Genomic DNA, 27,916 nt, shown 5'->3' with positions numbered 1-27,916 from the left:
GTGCCTAAATTGGAAAAGTTTTTAAGAAGAAGTGAATTTTGTTTTGAATACACTAAAGTCGCAAATGACACAATGATTATTTTCTGCACTTCACATTTATTGTGATTTATCATCGGCATTATGAAAGATCCAGGATATCTGCACGTGAAGTTTGTACATCCTTTTTTGTCAGCATTCAGTCATTCATAATTAATAATGTTAGATATCTGTTGCATTTGTCTTTGAATCAAATAAAATGATGATAATACATATATATTCCTATCCTTTATCACTCGAAGTCCGATTTTCATTTCCCTGACTTTATTTTTGATCACTGAAAATTGAATTAAAAAAAATTAACAGAAAAGTAAGGCAAGTGTATAGTTTGCAATAAAAATGTTTCATATACCTTTTCTATATATTGTTGAAATACTTGAAAATGCTGAAATGAATAATTTTTTGCGGCCGATTTGATGCTTTGCATCAATTTAACTTGTTTACATTCTTTTACACATGTATATATCTATTTATTTCTCTGTCGATGTAATTAAAAATTGTTTATTAGTGTATATAATAAATCCGCCAATCTACATGTACATCTATCTATATGGGTCGTTATCAATGTAGAAGAGAAAAAGATATGTCAAAATTATTGCTAATAAAGTAATGAAAATATTACAGTGTAGAACGTGACAATTTTTCTAATCGATCTAGAAATTTCTCATATGAGTCAGACACTGTACGTAGGAAAGTACATATTGAATACATTAACGCTACAAATATCAATTTCATCCACACATATGGCTTCCACTTGAAATCTTCTAACACTTTGCCGCGTAGTTTTGAAATCGTACTTTGTTTTAAGCATCTCGGTGATTTTCACAGTTGATAACCCAGCTTCGTGATGTTTGAGGATAATGCTTCGAATAGCCAGTGATAGTCTACGACCTCCTTTCCCATCGGGCGCCATTGTGAAAATAATATACTGTGGCTGAAAAAGTGGGTCACGTGACATAAATTGCACGCTTTCTGCACGGTACGGTACGCTTTCGGGCTTTTGGGGGCGGGGTTTGCATAATATTATCCTGCACGCTTTCTGCACGGTACGGTACGCTTTTTGAACAATACGGTTCGTTTCTTGAACGGTACGGTACGTTTCTTGAACGGTACGGTTCGTTTCTTGCATGGAACGGTTCGGTTCGTTTTTAAGGTGTAGTAGCACGTTTCAGGGTCTGTATATGCAAGTAATTAGGGCTTTGTCCATGTGTATGTATGAGCAGAAAAGTGTGGTGTATTTCTGTATTTAAGATAAATGTGTACATGCAGGTAATTAGGGCTTTGTCCATGTGTATGTATGAGCAGAAAAGTGTGGTGTATTTCTGTATATAAGATAAATGTGTACATGCAGGTAATTAGGGCTTTGTCCATGTGTATGTATGAGCAGAAAAGTGTGGTGTATTTCTGTATATAAGATAAATGTGTACATGCAGGTAATTAGGGCTTTGTCCATGTGTATGTATGAGCAGAAAAGTGTGGTGTATTTCTGTATATAAGATAAATGTGTACATGCAGGTAATTGGGTCTTGCCTTATAACAGGTGCCTTGTAGTAATCACTCAGTCCTTCCATCTACATATGTATTTGTCCATTAGCATTTTTTATGGCATGCGATTACTTAAGCTTTCCTGGGAATATTTTCATAAATTTTATACCTGATACTTGAATTACATAGAAGAAGCCAACCCCTTTCAATTTTCCGATTTATCGGCTTTGTCGTTGCAGAGTTATGTGACTTTGATTTTTTAATATTAATAAGATAATAGCACTTTTTGTAGCATGCAATAACTTGAGATTACCTGAAAAAGATTTTCGTAGAATTTAAAGGTAATACTTGGATTCTTATAGTAATAGCTCTGTCCACCTGTCTGCCTCTTTAGAAGTCTGTCAGCACTTTCTGTGACAGGTGGTTACTGAAGTTTTCTTGGGAAGATTTTCATAAATTTTATACATGATACTTTGATTGAGCAGACAAACACTCCTTTCAATTTTCAGATTTATCGCTGGGCCCTTTCTGACATGTCATTTTTCTAGTTTATGTACTATTTTCAGCTCCCGAGTTAACCATGGAAACTGTGGCCACATGGCTGAATATGGCACCTCTGTTACATGTATGTATATAGAACACAAATGTTGTCTATTGTTTCATTGTGTGTGGCTACAGTTTTCTTATCTGTTTCATGTTATTCCATTCTATTGGTAGCTGGACTGTGACCAGTTGTACATGATGACCATCAGAAACATGGTTCAGAGACACGTTAACATGGTGAAGAAATCGGGCCACCAGCCGGGCAGTAACGCGGTGGACAAGGCCCTCTGGAACTGGGAAAAGAAGGACGCCAACTCTGAACTCATCAACAACGTGCAGGAACTGCTGAAGAATGTCTCTAACTGTGAGACTGCATTGGCTTGTGCCAAGTGGATGGTGGCAGAGCTACCCCTAGGTGAGGTCGAGAAAGCAAATAGTGCGCAATGTCGCCATCATACAGGGGAATCTGACACTATTGCTTTAAGATTGCCTTTTCTCTCATATTGATGATCAGGATCTTTCCGTGCAGTTGTCCATTTTTCTTTTTTAGAGATAACTTGTGAATGCAATTAAAACCCCATGTTTTAAGCATTTTGTAGATTTACTGTATAAGCAGATTTTTAGCGAGGATTTTATTTTGGCATCATTAATGATGAGATCACTAAAATTGAATATCGCTGACAATTTATTCCATGTCGGAGGTGATAGTTATCTTTCCTAAAATTAGCTCTCGTTGAATATATATACCCAGTTTGATGGAAAATTCATTAGATTTGTGTCTTGCTAAAAATTCCACTTATATGGTATTTGAAATTTGCAGGGAGACATTGACTATATCGGGGGTAAAAACTGATGATTGTCATTGTGGCTACGTGCATTTTACAAATAATTGATTTTTCCCTAGGGAATACAGTGTTGTGTATCTTTGTACATACTGTACAGAATGATGTGTGTCTCGTGACTTTTATTACGTGTACACTGTACAGAATGATGTGTGTCTTATGGATTTTATTACATGTATACTGTACAAAATGACGTGTGTTTCGTGACTTTTATTACATGTACACTGTACAGAATGATGTGTGTCTCGTGGCTTTTATTACGTGTACACTGTACAGAATGACGTGTGTCTCGTGACTTTTATTACATGTATACTGTACAGAATGACGTGTGTCTTATGGCTTTTATTACGTGTACACTGTACAGAATGATGTGTGTCTTATGGATTTTATTACATGTATACTGTACAAAATGACGTGTGTCTCGTGACTTTTATTACATGTATACTGTACAGAATGACGTGTGTCTTATGGCTTTTATTACGTGTACACTGTACAGAATGATGTGTGTCTTATGGATTTTATTACATGTATACTGTACAAAATGACGTGTGTTTCGTGACTTTTATTACATGTATACTGTACAGAATGACGTGTGTCTCGTGACTTTTATTACATGTACACTGTACAGAATGATGTGTGTCTCGTGACTTTTATTACATGTACACTGTACAGAATGACGTGTGTCTCGTGACTTTTATTACATGTACACTGTACAGAATGACGTGTGTCTCGTGACTTTTATTACATGTACACTGTTCAGAATGACGTGTGTCTCGTGACTTTTATTACATGTACACTGTACAGAATGACGTGTGTCTCGTGACTTTTATTACATGTATACTGTACAGAATGACGTGTGTCTCGTGGCTTTTATGTGATATATTCGTGTTTTAGGAGCAGAGAAAGTGCTGGCTCTGAGAGGCTGCCTGACATACTCTGAGCTGTGGTACAAATCATTACCTACTGATGTAAGAATATTACCATTTTTCTAAAAATCAAAGAATTTCTCTCCAGTGGTGAAGTTAATCTTCAAATGCCCCCCCCCCCCCCCCCCCCCCCCCCCCCACAATCCCAAAACTTTTCAGATTAAGGAATTTGTGGGAACTTTTGATTCTTTTTAACCCATAAATTCATATCAGATAGGTCTTCATATTTAAAATATATTCTGTATGTTAATTAGGGCTGTTCCAGAAATGATCAAATGGGGGGGTCGGGCGGCAAATGATATTTTTTTTGTGTGGGTGGTCGTATTTTTTCATATTTTAATGGCAAATAAAACTTCAAATTACTCGCCCTTGATTACAGGTGGCGCACGATCTGTTAACGTCCAAGGCGTTTCTAACCTCAAGTTTAAGAGAGCGTCGGAAGGACATGTTTAGATTAGAAAGTTGTTGAATATTTAGTAACAATGTCTGATTACGGTTCGTAGGACCTCACTGCGCTTAGAGACGAACTTAGAAAACACATTGCAAGACTCTCTGAGCGGAAAGGAAAGCACGTTGAGAGTTTCAGCTGTAACCGAATTTTCTCTGTCACATCGATTAAATAAAGACATTCAATACACATTGAACGTTTTTCATTATAAACTACTTCGTGGTGAAGTTTACATACTTAAACAGTAGTTTAGGTTGAATATATAATATACAATACATCATAATTCTTTATGAGTTGTTGTATTGCATATGTTTAAAACAATAAGATGCGCCCCCCCCCCTCTCTCTCTCTCTCTCTCTCTCTCTCTCTCGATCGAGGATTAAGAATATCAATTATGAAATATATATCTGAAATTCTATTATTAAGCTGTTAAAATGTGTAGTAATAGTGAATGTATATGTATAACTTCTCTTTATGAAATAAAATTCACGATAGAGAAGGCACATGTATACAGAGTACAGTGAAACTTCTCTAAACCGGCCGGCTCTCGGACCGGAAAAAACGGCCGGTTTAGAGGGATGGCCGGTATACCGAGAATTTAGCAATTATAGACATTTTATCTCAATATTCACAAAGTAGGTACTGTTCACTTTGATCTGGTGATCTATGATCAATTATCGGTGGAGATCAAATTAGTCCGCTTGTACCTAAAGATAATTATGAATTACAAGAAATATTCTCGTTGAAATCATCTAATTTTAAACTGAAAATCTATAACAGGATACATAAAGAAAACACAGAGGCCTATTATTGGAATTCCTCTTACCTATAAAAACTCTGTTTACATTCATCGCTTATGTCATTAACAATTTTATTCAGACGTTTTTAAAAAGTACAGTAGTAAATATGAAATTGTAATTTGAATATTTCTTTGGAATTTTAAGTCTATGGAAACCAAGAAAATTAATCTATCTTTTAATAATTATCATTAACAGTCATGGGTTTGTTCTTTATTAACTACCGCTTATATCCATACGAAAGTATGGTGAAACAATATGGCATTTGATACGGTATTCATTCAATAATTTCCTAACAGTTTTTTACATTTTGTACAGAATTTGGAAGGGTCTCTTGGATTAGCTAAGTGTCAATTAACACCCTTAACAGAGCAGGTAAACAATAGAAATAAAAGAGGCTACTAGTGTTTTTCACACCTCCGATGGATAATTTCATACCTGGCCAGTCAGTCAGTCAATTTGCACACCTGGACGATCTTAATTAACCTTTGGCCAAGATTTTCTTGTCTTCAAAAAGTGGCCAGTATGTTAAGGGTAAATTACACATGTTTGTTAACAAATGTACTTTAAAAAGTGGCCGATGTCCGGTTTTCAGGGGTGGCCGGTTTTGTAAGACTTTCTTTGTAAGGAAATGTTCAGATTTCTGCCGGGACTTTGAAAATCGGCCGATATTCAGGGAGAACCGGTATTCTGAGGGGCCGGTTTGGAGAAGTTTCACTGTACATGATATATCATACCACATTTAACAGTTTATTTGCGTGTTTTAACTTATATCACTTACGTGATGACATCACGATAGGTAAACAGTTTGCGATTAACTTTTTTATTAGTCCATAGGGCAAGCGAGAGCATAATAATTGGCAGGTCAAATAAATTTTACTACCCCATATGCTAGCTGTACAATAATGATTCAAAATTTCGAGTTTCTACATTTTAATCGAATATTACAATTTGGATTGCAAGTTTAAGACGGAAGTTCAAGCTTTCTTTCAACGTCTAAATTCACATCTCCATCCATATACTATGATTGATATACTATGAGTTGGTTGTACTCTGCATGAAAAGCACGACTGTATCCTGCGTATAGGAATGGTTGTATCCAAATGACGTTTGTCCATGGTGTTGCAGGAAACTGATGTAGGCCTACATAATTTGACCCGTGTTTACTTTCATGTATAAGGATTTATCATGTTTATATGTACCATGACAGTTCATGATATGAATGATTTTATACTAAAATACATCACTAAACAAATGTAGTACACTTTTCAATTTGAAGGTCAATTTAAATGTTCATACTTCAGATTGAAATCGAAGTTACAAGTGAATATTGAAAAACGTAATGCAATGATTTTTTAAAAATAAAAACCACAATGAACAATAGGCCTATGTGTGGCTTTTATTATAAACACGACATTGTATATATGATAGTGAAATTTGTAATTTACTTCACTTGGATAAATTTATAGCTTTATGAATTTGCATTTAATTTTGATAAAAGTAGATATGATTCAAATTTTATTTCTAAAAAATTCAGAAATATCTTAATCTCTTGAGATGCATTTTTCTTCTGGTTTGTGTCAACAGTTAAAATAGGCTAGGACTGGTATTCGTTTCTTTGACGTATTGGACTGTACTTCTGTAGGTCAGTTGATAAACATGACATAACAACATAACTATGATAATGCAAACTTTGATAAGTTATGAAAGTTTGACAATTTCATCTCATACTTTGATTATTTTCATATGTATTGACTATTGAAGAATCCAAACTCGTTTTCCCTGAAATTCAAACAATATTTTACAACACTTTTTGAATTATAACAAAATTAACAATGAAAGTAAAGTGTTGGCATCAATTTACAATCCAGTCATCAAAAACGAAAACAAGACCTAAGAATAGTCACTGTCTTACAGTTACAGTCTGATTATAGCCACCCCTCCATTACAATCGTGTCGTCGTACCGAGTGACGGCGTAGGGGGAGGGGGGGGGGGGTCTATTAGCAATCGCATTCATTCATATTTTGACGACCTTGGTTAACTCTAAAATTAATTTTTAAATGAAATCTGAAATGTATTTTTGTAACATACTTGGTTTATATATTGAGGACTCAAATTTCCCCTGTTTGATTATAGATCTAGTCTAGAAAGAGGGGAGTCATAGAATTATAAGATCATTGATGACTGTATCACTAAGGATAGATAAAATTTCAGCATGAAACATTCATGCAGAATATTACGATCTACAGAGCAAATGTTTAATCCCCTGTAAATACTTTCTGCAACAAAGTCGTCATCTGATATCTGTGAAGTCGGACTGAACTGAAGACTGAAGTTTATAGCGCACGACGCTGAGTGGAACTTGAAACGATCGTTGTCGCTGTCACATTTGATGACAATGAACCAATTGAATTTTTTAAAAGCTTCATATCTCGGGAATTCTACCCCCGCTCCCTATTTGCACAACAAAAACCTTACACTCTCTTATAAATCTTATGTACACCGGAAGTCAACAAGGTCGTAAACGAGTCTTGCGCCACCTATGTTTGAAATAGGGGAAATAACTGACAAATATTCGCAATTGGTCCGTGGTTGGACTGTTAAAAAAATATTTATTATGGGTAGTGGGTAGTTTCTATTGTTTTATTTTGTGCCACGTGGGTGTTGAGTTTTCAGAATATTTTTATTGTCGCTCTTGTCGTGTTGGTTACAAAACGTCGGAGGGAAAATTGAAAACGTGCTTTCGAAATGCTGCTTTCGAAATCGGAAATCGGAAGTAACATAGAACTATTCGAGTTGTCGCTCTTTGCAGCGCATAACTTTCCATTACGGCACTCTTCAAATTAGAGGCGCATTTAGTAGGGTCCCTTTGGACTTGATGGCGGCGAACTCTGTTCTGTAGATTATTACAGTTTACAGTGCATCGATTTTGGGAATATTTTGAAACCAATAGGTATTCCGTTTTCTAATAAAAATAGGCAAACCTTAGTTGATTTATACGAGGATACCGATGCGTTATATTTATCAGTCGGTGTGATGGTGATATAGAGGCCTCCGGGCGCGGGCTCCATTAGAAGACGAACGATTCGTGGAAAAACGTATCCATACCCATTTCATGATAATAGCATCGTTTGGACTCCCAATCTTTCCAACATTCCCGCCATAGATGCCTTTGATTGTTGATGTGACATCGTTTCTTCAGAACTACTGTGATACAATGTCGCACAGGCATTACCGCGTCATTGACTAGAATGTTTGTCCCGAAAACCTCGCGATATTTGTACCGTTTTCATTTTTAAAAATATTTTTGTGGTGGGTCTGGTTATTTTTTTTTTTTTTTTATTAGATGGGTCATTGTAAAATGAGTTTATTAATTTGATGGGTCATGGGGTAATTTTTTATTTTTTTTTATGGGTGCTTGGTGTATACAAAAGGTGCCTCCCGACCCCCCCCCCCCCCCCCCCCCATGTATTTATTTCTGGAATAGCCCTTAGGTACTTATGCATGGTTCATCATAATATTTTGTACTGTAATGATATACCTGAATAAGAAATGAAAATTTGATAAGTTAACAGAAATGTATGTTTTAACTGAAATTCAACTGCACTGTAATAAAAAAGAAATAATAATTTTGAAATTGATAACGGGGAATAAATATTACTTCTTTTTAGATCAGGGATCAACATTAATGGTTGTCTGATTGCCTTGGGCAAGTGAAAACCCAGTTTGGACAAGTGAAACTCTCAATACACACTTGTCCAATCAGAAACATTGTCATCTGTATTGCACAGTGCGGAATCAATATAATTATTAACAAGTAGATGTATGTGATCAATGTGTATAATTTATAGAACCCTACCAAAGAGAAAGCAAAGGAAGCATACAAAAAGTTTCTGGGAGCTTATCAGCGTCTGGCGACAGAACAGATACTGTTCGTAAACAAAATAGGGGAACCAGACTTAGTTCAAGTGGCGGGAAACCCTGGCAAATTGATTCCCAAACTGTATGAACACCACAGTATTACACAGACAGACCCCCTGCAGCCAAGACCAGGTAATAGCTGTTTCATTAGTCACCGACAGTCAGTTTGAAATTGTATCCCGTGATTGGTTCGTAATGGGATGTAGTAAATTGATTGTTGATTGAATGTTGAATAATTGAATACATACTTGTACAAGTACACTATCAGGGTTGTGCAATAATATCGATATTTCGGGGCATTGCGGTTTGTCGACAAAAAATATTGTATCGCAATACGTTTTTTTTTTCAGTGCTGATAAGCCAACAAAATGCTTGGACTTGGAGTTAAGTTACGAGCTTGGGATTCCTAAAATATAAACCGCATTACATACCATGGGCATTATCATATTTCATGGAGAAGAAAAAGAAATCCATGATTTATTCACTTTAGTTAATTCTACTCACCAACTGCTAAAATTGTATACTGCGGATCTTAGATAACAACATTTTGTGTATAAAAGAAAGCGATTTGAGGCAACTTGCATCCTGGAGTTTAAAACGTACAATTGTCAAATCTACAAACGCGTTCCAATATTTGGAACGCAAAAGAGCACACGCCTCTTTAGGTTTAAGGGATTTATTAAAGGGGAAACCATAACCCATATGAGAAAAACAAGTGATGGAGGTGCACTAATTTCAAGAAATCTTAAAGAATTCTAAGGAGGGGCTATAGCAATAATGAAATCAATCAAAACATACAAGTGGTACTTAATAGATACAATCGAGCCATGCTTCTATCAGATGCAAATGAAAGAAAACAGAACGGGGTATGCCCTTTGTGTTTGTCACCAAATGCAACCCTGGAACTCAAAAACTCCAAAACAAAGGTTTTTTAAAATACTGGCACATCCCTCAGAGACACAAACACATCTTTTCTTCTTCTGATATACCTATTGTGTCGTATAAACGCAGTAAAACCTCAGGGGACATGTTCAAATCATCAGTTTATTATATTAAAATGATTGAATTGCTTGATAGTTGTGAAGTCCAAATGGACTTCTGATGAGGTGGATTTGCATGAAGCTAAACTTCAATATATTCATAAATTTTTTCAATATTTTAACCTCGGACCACACCGCCAAAACACTAATGAAGTGTGGAGTCAAGTAATTGCTGCGGTACATGTACATGTATGTGGCTGACGGGGGGCCATATATTTTCATACTTAATAAGAAAAGATCACTTTTATTCCTTTTGAAAATATAGCAATATATATCACAATACAGTTGCAGAATATTGCAGTACGAAATTTCCAGACAATACTCAGCCGTATACACTATGTTTTAAGAACATTTTAAGCATAACCATCAAGTATTGTTATTATTAATTGAAAGGGAGATAAATCAATCGATATTATTCTAAAACATGGTCATTCTGCCACTACTACAATAGTATTCACAAATATTTTGGTGCGTCTTCTTCCAACCATAGATATACACTGTAGCTGTTGTGAAGGTATTTCAAGAATGATAATAGTCAAATCTAGTGATTGTATTCAATGTTAAAGAGGAAAATAAACTGTCCAGATAAAAATCTCAAATGTATCAAGCACGTTAGTATACCCAGATGGCCTTGTGCAATCTGCCACACACACACACACACACCCCCACCCCCTTTTCCATTTTTGTGTTTCAATATAGGAACATTTCCAATTTCTTCTACAATTAAACTTCTTTTTCAATCTTTTGGTGAGGGGAAGGGGTAAAAAAAAATTAATTCTATACACAGGGGCTAAGCCGGATTGGGCCCGAACTCTGTGGTACCATAGATATAGAGAGGGGTCTAACTCTGAACCAGAATTTAAAAAAACTACGCACTCGCTTCAAATTCCTAGAAAATCAAAAACTAGGTGTGGTATGCATAATTTGTCGGTCTCCTTGTATATATTAATGTTTTAACTACTTGCATGCTAAATTTCAAGCCACTAGTTCTAAAAATAACAGAGATACAGTGTATACGTCATTCTCTCGATTTCACCTGTCACTGGGTGGTTTCTTGCCTATGACAGCAGGGAAATTCAGACTAGTGTAGAAGATTTCAGACCTATCAATCAAAATTTCACATCGAATATACATTTCTTACTTCCTCATGTATAAATTACAAATATAGTGATAATAGATAATAAGATCTCCATTTCCTACTTACATGTAATTAACTTTTTATTACCGAGAGTTCTACAGTACCGATCAGACGTATAGACCCATCCCACAGAGTTACCAGGAGTTCTACAGTACAGATCAGAAGTATAGACCCATCCCAGAGTTAATGGGACTTCTACAGTACAGATCAGAAGTAAAGACACATCCCACAGAGTTACCAGGACTTCTAAAGTACAGATCAGAAGTATAGACACATCCGGCAGAGTTACCGGGAATTCTACAGTACAGATCAGAAGTATAGACACATCCCACAGAGTTACCGGGAGTTCTACAGTACAGATCAGAAGTACATGCAGCAGCAGTACCTTGCCACTCAGAAGTACAGCACCTATCCAAATTTTCTGCCTCAACACTACAGACAGAGCTTTCCTGTTTATTCACAGAAAACACAGAGAGAATACCTTCTCACTTCCAGCCATCACTTTCCAAAGAGACTAGACACAGAACAACAAAACAACCATTAGCCCCCATTCCTCCAGTTCTTAAACCATTTGCAGAGCAATCCCATTTTCAGTCAGGTCCAAGATATCCTTTTAGAGGATTAGGATTGCCTTCAGTCAAGCCTTCCTTCCACCTTGATCCAGACTGTGACCCAGGACTACAATACCAGTGAATACAGTGTCTCTCGCCAGCAGAAATTCCAGATCCACAAAAGTCATCCAACAACACAATCCAACTACAGAGCCTGCCAAATTCTGTACCTTCTCTCTACAATTCCCAGTGTGCTTCAAAGTCAAAACGTGTATCTGCATAAGATTGTGTATCCTCAGGATAACCAACCTCTTGCTCTACAATATGGACCATCCATAGTATTGTCCTCTGGATCCACTGCACCTCGGACATCTTCCTCATCCAGTAAGTCTCACAGCAAACATGCCCCGTTTCTCACCACCACACCCGACTTGATTGTCATCAGTGCTTGATCACAGGGACAGAAATCACCAACCATGTCCCCCACCAATGCACATATTAACTCCAATGGCAACAGTGCCTCCTTTGAACAGGAAGTGGAATTTGAGATTAACATTGACTCCAGTCTGTCATTGCAAGTGGACAGTGGTGTGGACCTTCTCAAACAGCCCAGTGACTAAAAATTGTGTGCTTCTTTCCTCAATGACACATCTTCCCCCAGTGATCATAGTGTTTCTCCTAATGTTGGCCCATCTGCTTTTGTGTTGCCTACAGCTTCAGCCCCAGTGCTCTACGAGTTTGATACTACTTGACATGAAACTGCCTTCAACTCTACCAACTCATCCCATTCAAGCCTTAACTACCAACTCATCCCATTCAAGCCTTAACTACCAACTTATCCCATTCAAGCCTTAACTACCAACTCATCCCATTCAAGCCTTAGTGACTTGAGCTCTGTTAGAGGAGAGAAAATCTTCATGACAACAGCAGAGGAAGTTCAGCAAAGTAATCTCCTCAAGAGAAAGAGAGAAGATGAAGAGAACTCAGGAATCAACAGAAACAGAATGGATTTCATAGGTCTTGACTCCACCCATGTACTGAACCATTGGTACCAGAGCCACATCCAATACCCATACCCCACATACAATGAAGTAGAAGAACGGTGAGCCTCTCAGGACTGACCCGCAAACAAGTCGAGAAGTGGATGGCGAACAAAAGAGTTTGCTGCTAAAATACCTTGTCCATCACTTGAAATCAGCATCCAATCAAGTTAAAGAGAATTGAGAAGGAGATGTCTACTTTCCAGCCCATGGCTTCTGAGTGTTGTGACATTCTAAATCAGTGGTATGAAGCCCACCAGAACAACCCCTACCTAACAGAGGAACAGAAGGAAGAGGTGGTGATGAAGCCCACCAGAACAACCCCTACCTAACAGAGGAACAGAAGGAAGAGTTGGTGATGAAGCCCACCAGAACAACCTCTACTTAACAGAGGAACAGAAGGAAGAGGTGGTGATGAAGCCCACCAGAACAACCCCTACAGAAGGAAGAGGTGGTGATGAAGCCCACCAGAACAACCCCTACCTAACAGAGGAACAGAAGGAAGAACTGGTTATGAAGCCCACCAGAACAACCCCTACTTAACAGAGGAACAGAAGGAAGAGTTGGTGATGAAGCCCACCAGAACAACCCCTACAGAAGGAAGAGGTGGTGATGAAGCCCACCAGAACAACCCCTACCTAACAGAGGAACAGAAGGAAGAACTGGTTATGAAGCCCACCAGAACAACCCCTACCTAACAGAGGAACAGAAGGAAGAGCTGGTGATGAAGACTGGTCTGACTGTCAAACAGGTGAAGCACTGCCGGCTAGCCAACAATAGTTGTGCAAAAAACAGATCCCAAATTACTTCATCCACAAGTTCCCCGAGTACAACCAGCATGTGGAAATGGTCAGCAGAAGCAGAGTTTTTTTAGGATGTCTAAAAGGAGGCAACTGGACGACGCCCTTGAATGTCACTGCATGATGGAATAGGACAAATGAAGTGAACCTAGTTCTTCTAGTTATCTGTTGGATGCATCAACCCATGTATCAGTGTAAATACTCGTACTTATTTATCCAATCAAATCACTGTTCTCATCATACATATGTATCAGTGTAAATACTCGTACTTATTTATCCAATCAAATCACTGTTCTCATCATACATATTTACTACATATCATGTAAGATGGAATTTATCAATGACCTAGATAAAACTAATTCTAAATAATGGATGATGTTTCCTGGTTGTTTTTTCCCCCTTTCATTCCATTTTGGTATTATAACTCAAAGTTACAGATTTCTCCATACTATGAGTACATTTACACACTGCTGAGGATACACATGGATACTCTTGAAAGCTGAAATACTAAATCAGCAGAGGTTCTTATGTTTATGTACAAAGATTATAAGAATTCAACTTATTCTATAGCAAAAACCGATAGGATTTCATTCTATTCTACAGTATTTATCTTTTAAAGAATTGACTTCAGAATTAAGAATAGTGTTTGTTTATCTAGGAACGATGTTATATCACATGTATGTCTAAGGTAGAAAACAAAATACATTTGTATAAACAAACATTCTATTGTCTAATATTAATGATACAGAATATGCATTTGTTGAAGAAAAAATCAATTTAAAGAGCATTATTTAAGAAAAAATCAATTTAAAGAGCATTATTTAAGAAATAATTTCAGTTTTGAAAATACATGATGGTATGACTGGCAAAGCTTCTTGCTGACATACTTCATGAAGCATATTATAATCTGTATCATTAATGAACAAGATACCAATGCTCCCGTATGCCAGGAAAGTAATTCTGGTACCCAGAGAAAGGTCTTGTCACAAAGAATACACGTTTGAAATATGAAAGCCCTATTATTAACCATTCAAAAGTTGTGGCCTAGGTCGAGTTTTTTAAAAGTAGGTGAAACTCCAAGGTGAAGGTCACAAAGTCAATGGTCAAGGTCATAAGATAAAAGAATTTGTTACCAAAGAATGGTCTTGTCACAAGGAATACACACATGTGAAGTACAAAAACCCTATCACTATCCATTCAAGGTTTAAATTTTTTGCAGACAGACCCAAACAATATGCCCCAGAATCTCTGATTGTGCTTATGCAGTTATGAATTTTTTCTGCAATGCTAGCTACCTTCATCACTGGATGAAACAACAAAGAGAGCATTTTATTGTTTAATTTAGCTTACTATCCAAGTAAACATTCTACATGACATGCCTTGAACTACTCGGTGAATTATCCACGTTAATGAAAAATGAATTTAGAATACAACCATTTTATTTGAAATAGTATGGATTAATAGAGTTGAACATGTATCCAAAGTTGTAACCAATTTTTAAAAAGAAATATGAAGAATGTTGCTGGGGATTCAGAGAAACTTTGATGTATTAGCTGTACCTAGGTTCACACTAGACTGAGTTTTACTGTAGAGTTGAATTGTATAAGATCTTCACAATCTACACCTAGCAGACAAATTGGATGCATAGCTACATTTGTACTGTACAGTGGATATATTGAACACGGAAGCATATACCTGTACCATATCTGTAAAATAGTGTTTCAGGGTGGGGCTAAATTCTGTTCACATGAATCTGTTAATTTAGGCAGTGGAGTTAAATTCCATTAAGAACTCAACTGAAGAGTGATTTTAGCAGTTCTACAGTGTAAAAGTTTTGGAAAAAATGTGTTTATATTGATTAATGATGATAGATTTGCTTTGTCATAAGATATCCATAAAGTGGCTGAAGAGATAGCAGTAGTTACCCACACTGACCTTCACAAAGTGAGGCTGACCCTCATCAGCCAATGGCTGCCCTCCTCCTCATCCAAACAGGCGGACGGGGAGTCGGTGAGTTAGCTTGGGGATTCCTTCTGTGTGTTTTTACTTTGTAGATACAGGCTTTCAAGTGGGCTCTTATTTTCTTTATTTTTCTACAACAGCCCTTATTTGAGCTTTATAATCCTAAAAAAGCTCTAATTTTTTGTTGAAATTCCTACATTTTCAAATTTTGAAAGTTTAAATTAATTTGACATAAAGGAAGTGTTGGAATTGATTTTTATAATTTTGCCCTAAAAATGGCCCTTATTTTTTGCAAAATGTCACTTGAAAGCCTGTAGATACAATGATACAAATGTTTCTTCACAATATTTAGTGTGAAATGAAAGATAATGGATATTCCTTACTGAAGGGAATTATGCAAGTGTTACATGGACAGACTATGGATCCTAAAGAACTGCCTTTTATTTTCAGACAGTAACATTTAACTTTGAAAATTTGAAGTTGGCAGAACGGAGTATAATGGATGATGCAGAAGATGAACATCTTAACTTAAAAAGGTTATTGTTTCTTTTTTGTTCCATTTTAGAATTTTTCACTCCTATAATATGTCACCAGCTATGAGGTGCCTCCTCACATTTTTAACCTATGCATGGTACTCAAGGCCGTAGTGGTAAGGGCTCGTTATCATGCCAATGCATACAGTGGCACAGAACCTTCGTATTTAAGGTCATATCTGAAAGACTGGAGACTTTCTCGTCTAATGTGTGCTAGATGAAGGAACAGAATGTTAAACGTTGACATGGCACCGGCATTAAGAAGCAAATCTAGGACCTATTTGTCAAGTGAATTCCTTAACCACTAGGCTACCAGTAAAAATCCCTAACCACTAGGTTTCCAGTAATTTCCTTAACCATTAGGCTTCCAGAGAAATCCCTAACCATTAGGCTTCCAGAGAAATTCCTAACCATTAGACTTCCAGAGAATTCCCTAACCACTACTCTTCCAGGGAATTTCCTAACCATTAGACTTCTAGAGAATTCCCTAACCACTAGACTTCCAAGGCATCTAGAGAATTCTCTAACCATTAGACTTTTAGAGAATTTCCTAACCACTAGACTTTCAAGGCATCTAGAGAATTCCCTAACCACTAGACTTCCAAGGCATCTTGAGAATTCCCTAACCATTAGACTTTCAAGGCTTCTAGAGAAATCCCTAACCACTAGACTTCTAGAGAATTCCCTAACCACTACTCTTGCAGGGAATTCCCTAACCATTAGGCTTCTACAGAATTCCCTAACCACTAAGTTTCTAGAGAATTCCCAAACCATTAAACTTCTAGAGAAATCCCTAACCACTAGACTTCCAAGGCATCTAGAGAATTCCCTAACCATTAGCCTTCTAAAGAATTCCTTAACCACTAGACTTCTAGAGAATTCCCTAACCACTAGACTTATAGAAAAATCCATAACCACTAGGCTTCTAGAGAATTCCCTAATCATTAGGCTTCTAGAGAAATCCTTAACCACCAGACTTCTAGAGAATTCCCTAACCACTAAGCTTCTAGAGAATTCCCAAACCATTAGGCTTCTAGAGAAATCCTAACCACTAGACTTCTAGAGAATTCCCTAACCACTAGACTTCCGAGACTTCTAGAGAATTCTCTAACCACCAATCCTTCAGGGAATTCCCTAACCACTAGACTTCTAGAGAAATCCCTAACCACTAGACTGCTAGAGAAATCCCATACCACTAGACTTCTAGAGAATTCCCTGATCACAAAGCTATACTTTAACAGTATTTGTTCTTCTTGTTTCAACAGAGTTCTGTACCTACTTCAACAAGGATCAGTAGAAGAAAATGTCACATTTCTTTTGAACTTTGTATTTGAGGTGAGCTTTGAACTTGCTATCTAAAGTACCAAAATATCCTAAATGTGATCTGAATTGTATGAAAGTTTACCAGAAGCAGTAAAACCCCACTTCATTTGTTATTGTAAACTAGAATCAGAATGCTGGTGAAATGACATCCATCACCCACATGTGTAAGATGAGAGCCCTGCATTGTTTGTTGGAATTACGTCGGGAAAGAGTGGTGCAGGAGATGTGTGGACGCAGCATTGAGGACCTCAGGTGTGATATATTTATGTACAGAAAGGCATGCCATCACAATACATTGTAAACCATTCGATAAATTAAAGTGAAACGTTACTAAAAGTTAGTAAGTTTACAGATGTGTGTATAAAGAAACTCATAGAAAAGTTCAAACATATTAGTATATATATATTTGTTATAACCTGCTATATCCGTGTTCGCTATATTCGAGTTTTACTGTATTTGTTATAGCCTGCTATATCCGTGTTCGCTATATTCGAGATTTACTGTATTTGTTATAACCTGCTATATCCGTGTTCGCTATATTCGAGTTTTACTGTATTTGTTATAACCTGCTATATCCGTGTTCGCTATATTCGAGTTTTATTGTATTTGTTATAACCTGTTATATCAGTGTTCGCTATATTCGAGTTTTACTGTATTTGTTATAACCTGTTATATCAGTGTTCGCTATATTCGAGTTTTACTGTATTTGTTATAACCTGTTATATCAGTGTTCGCTATATTCGAGTTTTACTATATTTGTTATAACCTGCTTTTACATTTAGGTAGGTACACTGTACTTTGTGATTAATTTTACTTTTTTTTTTTATTAATGCCCAAACTGGGGTCCAACTCTCTTTAGGCATGTGTTGTAAGTTCTGTAATACATGTTTTAGTTGTCTTTGTTGATTGTCTAGGAACCTGCTGAAGACTCTGAGTTACTAGTTGTCTTTGTTGATTGTCTAGGAACCTGCTGAAGACTCTGAGTTACTAGTTGTCTTTGTTGATTGTCTAGGAACCTGCTGAAGACTCTGAGTTACTAGTTGTCTTTGTTGATTGTCTAGGAACCTGCTGAAGACTCTGAGTTACTTGATAGCCCTGGAGAAACTTCACATTCTTCACTCTGTGCAGACATTTGAATCCTCTAACAAGGAGGGACTGATCAAAGGAATCTGGAGAAACCACAGCCATCAGAAATCTGTATGTACTGCCTCAGCCATCAGAAATCTGTATGTACTGCCTCAGTCATCAGAAATCTGTATATACTACCACAGTCATCAGATATCTGTACTGCCTCAGTCATCAGAAATCTGTATGTACTGCCACAGTCATCAGAAATCTGTATGTACTGCCTCAGCCATCAGAAATCTGTATGTATTGCCTCAGCCATCAGAAATCTGTATGTACTGCCTCAGCCATCAGAAATCTGTATGTACTGCCACAGTGTAGGTACTTTATTTCACATACTGAAGTTCAATAGTGCAGTAGTACATGTATGTATCAATGGCTGAGGCATGTCCCTTTTCCTTCCTTTTTAGCTCACCTAAGCCAAAGGCTCAAGTGAGCTTTTCTGATCAAAAGTTGTCTGTCATTGTTGGCGGCCGCGGCAGCATAAACTTTTCACATTTTCATCTTCCTCTCCAGAACCACTGGGTCAATTTCAACCAAACTTGGCACAAAGCATCCTTGGGTGAAGGGCTTTCAAGTTTGTTCAAATGAAGGTCCATGCTCCCTTCAAAGGGGAGATAATCACAAAAATGCAAAATTATGGTAGGGTCATTTAAAAATCTTAAGAACCACTTGGCCAGAGAAGCTGACATTTACATTAAAGCATCCTGACATAGTGCAGATTCAAGTTTGTTGAAATCATGGCCCCCGTGGGTAGGATGGGGCCACAATAGGGGATCAAAGTTTTACATAGAAATATACAGGGAAAATCTTTAAAAAAAATCTTCTTCTCAAGAACATGAGAGCTTCCTGACAGTGCAGATTCAAGTTTGTTCAAATCATGGCCCCCTTGGGTAGGTTGGGGTCACAATAGGGGATCAAAGTTTTACATGGGAATGAATAGAGAAAATCTTTAAAAATCTTTTTCTCAAGAACCACTGGGCCAGAAGAGCTGACATTTACATGAAAGCTTCTTAACATATGGACTTAAAGAATTTCAGACCGGCAGATGTTGACTTGATTTTTTTTTAGTGTAAACATCATGAGCTACAGATCAAACTAATTTCTTGTTTCAATATTGACTTGGTAATTTATTTGCTTTTCCCCTTTTCACTTGACTGCAGGCCAGCAGCATTTGTGATGTGTCAGGACATCTAGCTGATGATATTATGACTACAGCTACTTGTTCACTGCATTTAGGATTTTTGCAGAATGCTTTTTATTGTCAAAATCTTCGTATTACCTCTGTTCTATGTGCAGGAAGAATAACACACCAGAGAAATCCGATGTGGATAGAAAGTGGAGGATATGTACAATGTTTCAAATTTACCTCATTTAGTGAAAAATTGCAGTTTTAGTATCTTAGTAATCTGAATTTTAAAAAAACCTGCTAGACTTGAATGCATGAACTGTACAGATCAGCAGTTGACACATAACATGCTGAGTTAGGCGATTAGATTTAAAAAGGAATATACAAGTATTGCTAATATTTATATTTTTATTCAAGTTTCTAAAGGAAGTCAGCCATTATGATGATGTAGTTTTCCTCCTTAATGGTATTTTAAAAGTCATGCACATATCCTGATACTAAATTTTTGAAATGCAATTAGATCTCGTTGATGTAGATACTCTTGTTTTTATTGTCTTTAAATATTAACACTTCCAACCGAGAAGTGTTAATTAAGAATTCAATCATAAAATTTTATGAGTTAGGGAAAACACTGGCATTTAACAATACACATGTAATTCATTTTTCATGCTGGTTTGAATGCTTCTAGATCAGTGTTCAATATATAACATATTTTGTTTTTTAAAAATGCAGAATTTTTGCCGTTTGATACTGGTATAAGTGGGAGAAAAATTCAAAAGTTGTTCTAAGATTTTATAAAGACAATGTTTTTGTCATGTACATTATATCTATTTTAAAACAGTATGTGTATTGAGACACTTTCAGAAACTGAGTATTTTAAGGTAACTTCAGGGATGTGATTTTTCCTCTTTTCAGAGGAAATCCTGATTTGCTCAATTTAAAAAAAAAAATGAAACACTATAGGGTTGATCTAAAGTGACAGAAAATGATATTTTTGCAGGTAGGGTGGGGTGTTTCCCTTTCTTTTTGACCCGTTTTCCTCTGATTTCTGAGGAATTCAGTCACAGACTTTTGAAAATAGCGTGCTTAAAACAAACCGAGATGTGCTAAACACTAGAAAATATTCAATCATGTTTAGAATTCACTTATAAATTGAAAAAAATCTGCTTTAAATGAAACTTTTACTACTTTATTTAATCTCAAACAAAAACATGGCATGAGCCTTCTTTACATAACAAGGACTTGTGACCTCTGTATCTCCCATGCACCTTGACTACTGACATTCAAATTTTTGCAGATCATTAGTAATACCTTAGTTAAGCATTCTAAACAATAAAATTAGAAAAATTTCAGCTCAAATAGTGTCCATGTCCCTTTAAACAGTAAACATTGTACGTTACAATTTGCAGGCCTGTATGGTGGTATTAATTTTAAAACTAAATATATTTCTACGTTACAATTGGCAGGCCTGTATGCTGGTATTAAACTAATTATATTGTACTTTACAATTGGCAGGCCTGTATGCTGGTCGCTGCTTTGTGTCTGGACTACAAAGTTTATGATATCCAGATCTGGAACGGAGTTTTACAACAGCTGGTTCACTTTGGATTGGTAAGGACTGATGTGTCACTCTCGTGATGGGAAAGAATTATTTATCTGTTAATTGTACTTCTGTTTTTCATTCCGAGATCAAAAACGCATTTTGCAATTGTTAGAATCTTTTTGATATCATCCAATGACTTAAAGAAAAGTTAGCATTCAGAGACCACAAAGAAACTCCACCAAAGTTTCCAATCAGCTCCTGATTTGAGTAGCTCTTGCCAGTCACCAAAGCTATCCTTTGTGAAAATTTGAATAGAACCCATACAGTAGTTTTCAGCTTACGTGAGCTTTTCTGATTTTGTTTTGTTTTTCATCCTCCTGACTGTAAACTTACCAGCTTCTGAAGAATCACTGGACCAATTTCAAACATCCAAAACATCCTTTTAAATATGTGAAAGGGCTACAAGGTTGTGTTAATGAAGAGCTAGTTGATCTTGTAAGGGCTATTCCAGAAATAAATACATGGGGGGGTCGGGAGGCACCTTTTGTATACACCAAGCACCCATAAAAAAAAAAAAAAAAAATTACCCCATGACCCATCAAATTAATTAACTCATTTTACAATCACCCATCTAATAAAAAAAAACTGACCAGACCCACCACAAAAATATTTTTAAAAATGAAAACGGTACAAATCTCGCGAGGTTTTAGGGACAAACATTCTAGTCAATGACGCGGCAATGCCTGTGCGACATTGTATCACAGTAGTTCTGAAGAAACGATGTCACATCAACAATCAAAGGCATCTATGGCGGGAATGTTGGACAGATTGGGAGTCCAAACGATGCTATTATCATGAAATGGGTATGGATATGTTTTTCCACGAATCATTCGTCTTCTAATGGAGCCCGCGCCCGGAGGCCTCTATATCACCATCACACCGACTGATAAATATAACGCATCGGTACCCTCGTATAAATTAACTAAGGTTTGCCTATTTTTATTAGAAAACGGAATACCTATTGGTTTCAAAATATTCCCAAAATCGATGCACTGTAAACTGTAATAATCTACAGAACAGAGTTCGCCGCCATCACGTCCAAAGAGACCCTACTAAACGCGCCTCTAATTTGAAGAGTGCCGTAATGGAAAGTTATGCGCTGCAAAGAGCGACAACTCGAATAGTTCTATGTTACTTCCGATTTCGAAAGCACGTTTTCAATTTTCCCTCCGACGTTTTGTAACCAACACGACAAGAGCGACAATAAAAATATTCTGAAAACTCAACACCCACGTGGCACAAAATAAAACAATAGAAACTACCCACTACCCATAATAAATATTTTTTTAACAGTCCAACCACGGACCAATTAAAATATGAAAAAATAGGACCACCCACACAAAAAAATATCATTTGCCGCCCGACCCCCCCATTTGATCATTTCTGGAACAGCCCTAAGGGGAATTGAGGTTGGAGTATACAGTTTGTAGTATTTGCAAAGTTTCCTTATTTAATGGTGTTTCAAGTTCATTAAAATTTTATACAGTATTAAACTTGATTCAAACCACAACCCTGCCCCCTCCACCACCACCACTAGGACAGGGCCACAATAGGGGTTTAAAGTTTTCAGTAGAAATATACTGTAAATTTCTTTAAAAACTCTTCTCAAGAACAACTCAAGTACAGTGTGTCAAATGGCTAAGCAGGCATGTTTGTTCAGATTTAGTAACAAATAGGTTGACTTTATAAAAGTATTATTAATTTTTGTAAAATCTCTATAGGTAATTTTTACACAGGACACATTCTTGTCACAAATTTTTAATGTTATTTACACTATGACACCTCATTAAAACTTTATCTTGATGCCTCATTAAACATCTTCAAATATGCAAACATACTGATAAAAAAACATTAATACTTCAATGAGATAGAATTGCCGGGTGGGGAGCAGGAATCCTCTGATGGTTTTGGGGGGGGGGGGGGGGGGTGCATGTATTGACTTGCCTAACAGGATCCTGTGTAATTATGTGGTCAACTTTGTAAGTACCAGTAAGTATTATTTTCTTTCATGGTTCAAATATTGTGTTTTTGAAAATGAATTGAGGACTGCAATGTGTTGTGCACCCCCTGTATGCTGGGAGAAATAACTCGTGCTGCAATGTGAACAATGTATGTCATTAATTTTATTCATTCAGTCTTGCTGATAAGTTTTCAAACTTAATTTCATAACAGTAAATTAATATGTGTTTATTTAGCATCATTAATTTTTTCTTTCAAAAGAAGTTAGTATATTAAATATGAATTAAAGATTGACTTAATTTTTTTTAAATGAAATCGATGATTATAGCTTGTAAAATATCAATAATCTCGTAAATAAATGTTATTCTTGAAATTGGAATACATGTATTTCTTAATGTATATTGATAATTATGTGTAATATTGCAATTACTTGATAATTACAGGTAGTTAGTCTAAAACAAACTACAATGTTTGCACAATATATAATTACATAAACTATAGCCACAGGGATCACTCAGATGTGAAAATCACATTCTTAGCTCAGTGGAAATAACAATTTCAGAAAAATTTAGCCAAGTGGGAACATCAATACAAGTATAGCTTACACCTGTGTAGGTGAATAATGTGTGTAACTGTCCCCAATTATCACCTGATGTCACTTGGAGTCAACAATAGCAAATTGCTAGAAAGGTGTTAATTGTCGATGATAGTGTTAATTTGGTAATGCAGCTACCATAGGAGGTTGGTATCCATCTGCAGATACATGTTTTAACAGGAATTTTTCTATTCATCTTTGTCAAATTTTAAAGAAATGTTCACTATATTGAATTTATGGAACTTCTATATCCATGTGTATAGCAAAAATTTCTTCTGTGACTTAATTTCCTGCTATACAGTATACATTTGTATGTTAATTTTTCCTCTGTGACTTGATTTCCTGCTATACAGTATTCATTTGTATGTTAATTTTTAAACCCCTTTTATGGCTTTTGATTCTGTTCTTTAGGAGAATTTTTATAAACACCCCACCCTCTTTTCAACATTTTCTAATTATTTTAAAAAAAAAATTAAAATGGCAATATGTATAGTGTTGTTGGGAAAGAAGGATCCAATTATTTTTCGAAAAGTTATAGTGGATCTAGAGGAGTGGAGGATGTAAAATAGCTTGTGAACATTTCTACTTCAAACTTTTGCAATACTTCAATGCCATTTGCAGATATGCATATTGTAGGGACAGGGGGATCCAATTGTTTTCCTTAAAGTTTTAATAGATCTGAGGGGTGGAAGGTGTAAAATAAATTGTGAACACTTCTCCTATATGGCTTATCAGAGTTCATAATGTTTATGTTCCTCCTCATGCTTTCTCCTCCATACTATGCAGTACATTTAATAAGGGGAGGAAATTTTATTTGGAGCACTTTCAATTTTGGGAGCTGAGGAGACATTTCATAAAAATAATCTGTAGTTTTTAAACCTCTTATGTGGTTTCTGGTTCTGTTTGTTCTTTAGAAGAATTTTTATAAATACCCCACCCACTTTTCAATATTTCATAATTAGATCCCCTTGAGAGGAGCATCATTCTTCATTTGAACAAACATCCCTTTTATAAAAGTATGGTTGAAATTGGCCCTGTTGTTCTCGGATCCAAAGTGTGTGAAAAGTTCACACACAGACAATCGACAAAGCGCACTTGAGCTCTCAGCTCATATGAACTAAAACTTTTCCCTTGAGTATTAGACTTTGTCTGACAAGGTACATTTATTTGTTGTATATGAAGTGTCAATTACAACAAGGTTTGATTGAGGATTACAGACTTTCTCTTTATCTATCTATAAAATTTTGACAAAAGATTTCAGACTTTTATCTTACAATGGACATCTGTTTATTGATAGATATTGAGTTTGGTGTAAGATTTAGAGACTTTCTGTTACAGATGGACCAGTTGGAGTATGTGTTGGGGAGGTTGAGTGCAGCACCAGAAGTGTGGCAGGCACCCATGTTCTCTCAGGCATGGCAGACCATGCTCATCACACCACTTACAAAAGGTTAGATCTCAGGTCATCCAAGTGTCCACCCCCGATATTGTCTTACAGTGGTGTCCAACTTCCTATATGTATATGAAGGGTCTAACATTTAGTACTCTACTACTGAATATGCATGAAAATAGGTAAAAACAATGTATCGTCATGTTGGGGGGGGGGGGGGGGGGGGGTGTCTTGGTCACCGTCTTCCCACTCTCACCCCACCCCTGATCATCACTTCTTATCCACTAGCAACACCTCTCACCGAGGTTTGTCTCTGTTATACAATAATCCCAGGGTGTGGCAAACTATATAAGTTGCACCTCTCACATGATGTTAGGGATCAAAATTGTGTCCTGTAGGACACAGCAGACCATGTAACCATGACAGAATGTTTGCTCTTGCTTAAAACTTTTTCTCCATGAAGTACGTGTAAAGTTTTGTATACTTTTCAAGTACTCAAAATGCCCTGTATATTGATGTTTACATAGTTTGTGCTTTCTTTCAGTTGTTGCCCCTTTAACGGATGACCAACTGGAGACGTGTGTTCATATTTTTAATTTGATATCCAGGTAATTTACCACCAAATTATTTTACACTTGCCTCTTCATACCAAAACTATTTAGTGATGATTTACACTTGTTTCCAATATGCTGATTAAAAACAGGTGCCCCACGCTCACTGGCGCCAACATAACGACAGTACTGATGCAGCAGTACTTAAAGTTGGAGCTGCCACTGTGTGCTTTTGCTACTCTGCTTCTGTCAACAGACAACTCGGTCCAGGAACGACAGGTCAGAGCGCTAATCTTTACTTTAGCTAATACAAGTAGACCACGAAAAATTTGCACGATTCTAGTATTCAAATTTACATAGAATGGCAATGAAATCCATGTCAAAATATTATCAATCTGTATTTAAAATGATATTGTTCTTCTTGCTTTTTAGGAGATCTTAAAGCAGCACAAACTTGGCTTACTTGCAGACAGCGAAAAGCTGATGAAGCATGGAATGATTTCAGTGATTATCAAAAAGGTGGGTCCTGCATCAGATGTCATTTTCAGCTCAATTATCGTTCTGAATGGGGTTTTTTTCTTCTTCACTTGTTTTTTTTGGCATGCAGTTTACAAAGTGGGTTTCTGTACAGGTGGAGGAAGCCGTCTTTCAGTACCTCCTAGATACAGAAGATTTCCAAGAAATTTCTGGATCACCGTTTTCAAAATCATTTTTTAAGTTTGCGGTAGAAAATGGCAACATTGATGGCATCCTGCAGTTTGCTGTCCGGCATAAACAGTAAGTACATTTAGGCTAAGCAAAGTCTTGACAAATTACTTTATAAAAATAGATGTGATAGGGAGACATGCTGTTTTTTAGTCAGAAAGAAAATGAATATCTTAGTGTAGACATCATGATTACCCTAGCTGGTTTTCTGCTAAATTTAACATAGTTACTAGGGCATATGAAACTTCTTGGATGAAGAAAGCATATGTACAACTACAATTTGGTAAAATGAGCAAAACAAACAATAGAACAAACAGAAGAAAGAGGAGACAGACACACTGAGGGAGACCACACTTGGCAAATTCTCAAACAAAGTAGAAATTGCCAACTCTTCATTGAAGGATGTACAAATTGTGTGATGCCCATGTTTTCATGGAATTTGCCCTATTCAAAGTGAGAACTACATTGTACATGTTTGATGGTAATAAAATACTTTCCAATCTTTAAAATTAAGTTGGGATACCCCAAATTATTCCACAATAACCAGCTGGGGGTCAGGAAGATACCTGGAACTTGATTTATGAGGAATTGTCCCAAGATTTAGTGTAGACATTAGTGTTAATATCATAGTTTACTCCAAATCTTACCAAGATTACCGTAGGAAACTGATTTTGGGCTTTTAACAATCTTTCAGAATAAAGGAAGCTGCTTTGTTATTGGAGAGGTTGTGTGGCCACAATGCTCTGTTGTCAAAAAGGTTGGATCCTTATAAAGAAGACAGTAGATTTATGCTCAAGGCAAGTAACAAATCTTTTCTTTATGGAGAAAAATTAAAGGTTTAAAAGTAGTTCTCTTTTTCCATGTAATTTGAATTTTATTCTTTGTGACAAAATTTGATAATTTTTCATTTGATTTTAGAAATATTTAGAAATGCAAGGAATGACTGAGATTCACAGAATGGTATAGGACATCTTGGATTCTAACATGTGTAGACTGATCACTCCTCGGAGAATACCATAAAGTAATATTGAAATTAAGGGGGGGGGGGGGGGGGGACAAAAAAAAATTGTGACCCAAACTAGAGTGACATGGTTACACCTTTCCATCAATTCTGTTGTGAATTTAAGACAGAATATTTTAGGAAAAGAGGTTATATGGATGCACATAGATGTTTAATCTTTGTATAGAGATGAAATGTATTATATTCAACTATTAATATATTTGATGTTTTATGTTGTGACGAGAGAATGTTTTTGAGTACAGATGTTTTGTTTTGTCATTTCTTAATCACATTTGATACTAGAATGTAATACTCACAAAAAGACAAAAGTATAGAGAAATAGAGTTACCCTGGTTGTTTACAAAATTAAGCTGTTTTGATATTTTTGTATATCTTAAGAAAAGATAACTCCTAATACAATGTATTCCATGTTTTATAAACAATAAAATGCTTCAGACATTATTCTCTCTCTC

General features: G+C 36.3%; 1 protein-coding gene across 1 annotated transcript in view; it reads left to right on the top strand.

Annotated features, from left to right (window-relative positions):
• LOC125650134 (kinetochore-associated protein 1-like) overlaps positions 1 to 27,910 on the top strand; it is an 80,938-nt gene extending 53,028 nt beyond the window's left edge. Inside the window, exons 46-62 of the mRNA XM_056165422.1 lie at positions 2,088 to 2,146; positions 2,239 to 2,479; positions 3,801 to 3,874; positions 8,930 to 9,131; positions 15,457 to 15,578; positions 15,981 to 16,066; positions 17,329 to 17,398; positions 17,511 to 17,638; positions 18,448 to 18,583; positions 21,156 to 21,251; positions 25,136 to 25,247; positions 25,732 to 25,795; positions 25,891 to 26,017; positions 26,171 to 26,257; positions 26,370 to 26,515; positions 27,138 to 27,240; positions 27,362 to 27,910. Of these exons, the coding sequence (XP_056021397.1) occupies positions 2,088 to 2,146; positions 2,239 to 2,479; positions 3,801 to 3,874; positions 8,930 to 9,131; positions 15,457 to 15,578; positions 15,981 to 16,066; positions 17,329 to 17,398; positions 17,511 to 17,638; positions 18,448 to 18,583; positions 21,156 to 21,251; positions 25,136 to 25,247; positions 25,732 to 25,795; positions 25,891 to 26,017; positions 26,171 to 26,257; positions 26,370 to 26,515; positions 27,138 to 27,240; positions 27,362 to 27,409 (1,901 nt within the window). The 3' untranslated portion in view covers positions 27,410 to 27,910. The remainder of the gene's footprint in view (positions 1 to 2,087; positions 2,147 to 2,238; positions 2,480 to 3,800; positions 3,875 to 8,929; positions 9,132 to 15,456; positions 15,579 to 15,980; positions 16,067 to 17,328; positions 17,399 to 17,510; positions 17,639 to 18,447; positions 18,584 to 21,155; positions 21,252 to 25,135; positions 25,248 to 25,731; positions 25,796 to 25,890; positions 26,018 to 26,170; positions 26,258 to 26,369; positions 26,516 to 27,137; positions 27,241 to 27,361) is intronic.
• Positions 27,911 to 27,916: the final 6 nt, after the last annotated feature.

Source organism: Ostrea edulis, chromosome 5, assembly GCF_947568905.1.
Source record: "Ostrea edulis chromosome 5, xbOstEdul1.1, whole genome shotgun sequence".
NCBI lineage: Eukaryota > Metazoa > Mollusca > Bivalvia > Ostreida > Ostreidae > Ostrea > Ostrea edulis.
Note: the sequence above shows the minus strand (reverse complement) of the source record. Positions and strands in the feature narration are given on the sequence as shown.